Source organism: Patella vulgata, chromosome 7 (assembly GCF_932274485.2).
Source record: "Patella vulgata chromosome 7, xgPatVulg1.2, whole genome shotgun sequence".
In the NCBI taxonomy this organism is placed as follows: domain Eukaryota; kingdom Metazoa; phylum Mollusca; class Gastropoda; family Patellidae; genus Patella; species Patella vulgata.
In genome coordinates, this window is record NC_065885.2 from 13,022,606 (window position 1) to 13,027,772 (window position 5,167).

Sequence of the window (5,167 nt, forward strand, 5' to 3'; positions counted from 1 at the left end):
TTTCTGAGTCTGAGTCAATTTATTATATAACCTTGGTTTAAACTTGGCGAGCCATGGTGGCTCAGTGGGTAGGTCACTGGCTCATTAGCTCGGAGAACCCAGGTTTAATCCTGTTGTTGACCAAGGAAGTTCCTCTGGATTTTACTGTCTGTATACACAGGATCTCGGTTTTTCGTATCATCCGAAGGACTAGACAGCTGTCCTTGTCAGGCCCTCCGTTCTGAACCGAATCGTGAATATGTTGTAGTTTGTTAATCTGAAAGTCTGGTAAACCTACTTTGTGGTAATCTAGTTCAGTTTAGATGAATGCATAAATGAGTTTTTATGTATTTTCATAATTGAGATAGCGTTGCATGTTTCCAATTTGAATTAGATGAATGAAGGCTGTGGAGCAAATACATTGTATGTGATCTTTAATCGAAAGGTTCGGGCGTAATATAACACTAATATCTCGAGCTTTATATATGGTTTCTCAAATTATTTCTCCATCAACATTAACCAACGTATAATCAATTGTACATAATTGTTACTTGGTTCCAATTACTAACAGTTTGGTTTTATTTGGATTAAATTTAAGAAATGTTTTGCATCCAAGCAAGAATACCTGTAAGACAAAGTTCTATATATTGGGAGTGTACGTCAAATGTAATAGAATATAAAGTTGGATGTTGTCTGCAAACAATGCATACTTAAGACCACAACATTCAGCAATCTTGTTGATAGGCTTCGTGAAGATAATAAAAAGTACAGGTCCGAATACAGAACCTTGTGGTACCCACCAAATCATCTCTAATCCCGAGAGCTTGGATGCGATTTGTTAGGACTCAAAACAGTTAAAAACAGAACCACCCAAGCCAATTTCATACCATAATGAGTCAAGTAGGTCTGCGATATCGATCGTATCAAATGCGATTTGAAGATCCAGGAGTATCGAGATAACACATGTATGTTGATCTATAGCCCCGTAGATATCATTGGTGATTTTGAATAAAGCCGTTTGTAGGCGGATTGTAATGGATTTTGGTGGTTTTTGGAATCAATATGATCTTTTAACTGACGTAGAAGACATTTCTCCAGTAGTTTTTAAATGTAGTTTTTACTGACTAAATGTAATTCGACACAATATCTGGATCCAAGTTTGATTTCTTTAACAATGGCTTGACAATGACTTTTGCTATTTCTTCGGCCAAGTGAAAAGATGAAAGAAATCGGTAAATAATTTCAGATATAATTGGTACAAATAGATCGAGGTCACGCGTTTGATCACATGTTTCAGAAGAGCTTTCTGATACGACGAATTTAACTTGCGTTTGAGTCAGATTGGGGAGTGATGACCACAATTGAGTTGGATACTATATATGTGATTTACGTCAACTCAGCCTTTGTCACAAATACTAATATGTATTCAATACAACGCCCATTTATATATTGTTAGACGAATTTGTTTAAAGTCCTATCAGTAAATAATGTATAAGTATTTGTATCGACATTTATTAGTATTTATGATATACCATACAATGGGTATTCAAGTAAAGGTCGTATTATTGCACTCTCTGGGTTGTCGCTTTTATTGTTAATAACTATAGGCCTAGCTATTATACTTCAACAGACGGGGGTGATCTAACTAAGGGAGTAGGAGCTTCGTGTTACTGATTCTAATGATTTCGTTCGTCTACAGATGACTTCTATGGCTTCTTTCGGACATATTTTCACCCCCCAAAAAAGAAAAAAATGAACTATACCAATGCTTTGAGAGACTTCTGAACAAAAAATCAAAATACGTTACATGTTCTATGTTGTAAAATATTATATCGAAATTGATCAGAATATATTGTTTTGTATTTAACTGGCCTTTATGTTATGTTTGTACAGTTTTTTTGTTCACTTTCCAACCTCTCAATGCGTTAGACTTGGCCTCTCAATGATAGGGTGGTTTTTTTCGGAAACACATGTCGCCTGTATCAATCTAGGTGGACGCGGATATGGACCCCATGTTAGTCGTAGCATAGACGTCAGTATATTTATGGCGTTTATAGATTTAATCTGTTCTTTGTGTAATTTCGTTTGTACGTCAGTATATTTAAAAAGGTTAAATCCAATATGATTGTTTTAATCCTCTATCACAAACACCCATAAACCAGTTCCCTACAATCGTTGTAGTAACAAAATGAGTAACCCCACCCCCGACCAACACAATTTAGCTCTAAAACATTATCGTTTCTATTTCACAACCAATAACCAATAGTTTGATACACGCTAATTGCAACCATCCTTTAATGTATAACAGCGCCAAATGTGGCACTTTATGATGATAAATAGTATTCTTAATTTTGGAACCTGGTTGGGTATAAATCATGGAAATATTAGGCGAAAGCAAAAAAATACCTTCGCAGCGTCGCCAAATGTCATCATATCATCAAAACCTCTTTCTCCCGTCCATTTCAAGAACTACACCAGTACCAGTAATGGTGTTGAAAAAGCTTTCGAATGAAAACAAAAAAATTATGTGTTAATCAGAGCTTCCACTCCCTCCAGTTACACCCCCTGCTCGAACAAATTGGGCATAAACACTTTCTCTATACTGTAACAATTAAAACACTATAAAAGTTGTCAATATTTTGTTTGTTACTAAGGTCCCCTGTTTGTAATTTTGTATTGAATATATCCATGAGATTATTTAGTGTCCATTTTGTTAAATATACCGATTAGTAAACAGCCCGCGTTGATCTGTAAGTTTCTCGTCATCCTCAGCATTCTGACATCATGGACCCCTTGAATCGAGATCCAAATGATATCAATGATCACTTGAAGGTATGTATATTATAATTCCGTTTCCCCTGTCCCTCTTAATTAGCCCAGTAGGATGTTAAACCCCATTTCATTTTATTTCATTTCCCTCCTATCCGTCCTTTGCCCGGTTTGGGCAAAACAATTTTTTTCGGACGATCATCAAATTTTTCGGACAGTGGCCAAATGATGAAAAACATAGTGGATATAGATGGAAAAAGGTATGAACATGTATGTGAAAATTATTCCATACTGAAAAATTAAGTGAGGTTCTGATTTTGATTCTGGGTGTCTAGTTCTCAAACTGCAGTTCCAGAAAATTCGCTCCGCTAGGCGCAATTTGCCATTGATTTTCGAGATTTTACTACGGTTATTTTATGTAAGTCATGTAGGTTCATTTTTCGGGCGCTTTCGTCGTATTTTTCAGGCAAAAATGATACCCCGCCCCCGCCAATCAAAATTGACCCGTACGCACATGCAGTCCCGCCGTCATGAAATTAGACTCTGGACTAGAAATATGCAAGCCCGGTCATCACTCGTTAGAAGTGGGTTTTACATAATTGACAAGAAAAGTGTGCCATGTCATTGATAATTCTTCAGATGGTACGAAAAAACGTGGTCCGCACGTGAATACACTGATTGAAATGCACGTTAAAGAACCCTTAAGAATAGTATATGGAAACCCCGGACTGAGAGTCTGCGACGTATCCATATAAATTCCTTTATGTTAGTCCCAAACTAACCGAAATACGGTCTTGAGACATTATAGCCCATTCTGCCCAATTCGTTGGTTCAGTTAGAGATAAACTTCAAACTTTACTTGTAGGTTCAATTTGAAGATGTTTTGGCCGAACCTGATGGCGCAAGAAGTTTTGAATGCTGTTGGAATTGTTCCAGATTATGCTTCAATTGCAGTAAAGGCTGTTGCTATAAATTCCTCACGCTGATCTGTGCTCTGCCTTTCGCGTTATGTTGGGGTTGTTCGTTCGCCATGATCACATTCCAACACGTATGGCATTTCACTCCCCTTCTGAGAGCCTGGATGATAAACCTTGGTTGTATGCAGAAGTGTTTTGGAACCCTGGTCAACTGTTGTTTGGCACCTATCTGTGAAGCGTGTGGTTTAATGTTTAGTACGATCCACGTCAGACAAATAAACGACAGTAACATTAAATCGTGAACCTTGGACTAAATCAGAATCAACCAATAACTAACACTTTCACCATCTTCCGCCTTTACAAATGTGCCAAGTTTCTGATTTATATCTTTTTCGTAGAATATGAAGATGTCTCGAATAAATTTTTCTTCAATTTATTTGAATAACAATATAGTAAAAACCTGATTATATACTATGTTCGAAAGCCAATAATATCACAATGTCTACATATCGCTAAAAACAAAATGCCACTCGCTGGAACTTGATAATAATCTTTAAGTGGCATTTAGTGATTGGGGAACACAATAACAGAACACAATTTTTATGGGAAACATTCGCTGGTTTTACTAAATGTCATTGTGCTTGATAACGATAAGAGGATATGTTTCCCATAAAAATTGTGTTCTGTTAACTTATGATAATGTCTATATACTTTTTATTCATTCCAGTTATCTCTGTATCGTCCTTGTTGAAATAATGACGCTTCAACACGAGCCGATGTTTCATTTTACGATCTTGTTTTTTTTATCAAAGAATAATGTCTATCTGTAAAATATAATAAAAAATTAAATAATATGACATGTGTTAAACCGTTGGTCTATCATTCTAACAGGTGGTTTTGTCGGTTGGCGCTAGCCTGGAGGTCGGGTGTTCGATCCCTGCATTGGCCGAGAAAGTTCATCCAGTTTTTCCGGCGTGGTTTCCCCTTGTCAGTGATGCAGAACGGAGGGCCTGACAAGGACAGCTGCCTAGTCGTTCGGATGGGACGAAAAACCGAGGTCCCGTGTACATATTGGCGTGCACGTAAAAGATCCCTTGGCAGTTGGAATTCGATATAAGAGTAGGCCGTAGCACCGCTGCCCGGGCAAAATTTCCCTCATAGCACACTGTAGGGGTAGGCCCGCCTTCATTAGCCCAGTTCGGAGCAAAACAGTAGGACGTTAAACCCCATTTCATTTCATTTCATTTCCATGACAGTTCGAATTCGAAGAGAAGTAGACGGAAATACCGCTACACGGCCAAAATCATCATTATGTTCATGCCACACAGGGGCGCCGGAACCCGGGTACTAGGGTATACAAATGGTACCGTGCCCTTTTCTGGGGTATACATGTATACCCATGCCCTAATGATGAAAGTATTCAACCTTTTTACTAGTCTATTCATTTGTGAATAATCAGGCTTTTATCTCTTTTATTATCATGTATTTTAAAGGGTTTTATG

General features: G+C 37.6%; 1 protein-coding gene across 1 annotated transcript; it reads left to right on the plus strand.

The window, feature by feature from the left end:
• Window positions 1–2,655: 2,655 nt before the first annotated feature.
• LOC126828765 (caveolin-1) lies at window positions 2,656–4,514 on the plus strand. The gene is made up of 2 exons (XM_050558738.2): window positions 2,656–2,811; window positions 3,614–4,514. Exons 1-2 carry the CDS (start codon window positions 2,764–2,766, stop codon window positions 3,965–3,967), a joined length of 402 nt encoding a protein of 133 aa, XP_050414695.1. The 5' UTR covers window positions 2,656–2,763; the 3' UTR covers window positions 3,968–4,514.
• Window positions 4,515–5,167: the final 653 nt, after the last annotated feature.

Excerpts from the sequence above, each read along its gene's own strand:
- LOC126828765 (XM_050558738.2), top strand. The coding sequence starts at position 2,764 with ATGGACCCCTTGAATCGAGATCCAAATGATATCAATGATCACTTGAAG. Across the intron at positions 2,812-3,613 it reads ATATCAATGATCACTTGAAG|GTTCAATTTGAAGATGTTTT; the intron begins GTATGTATATTA and ends CTTTACTTGTAG.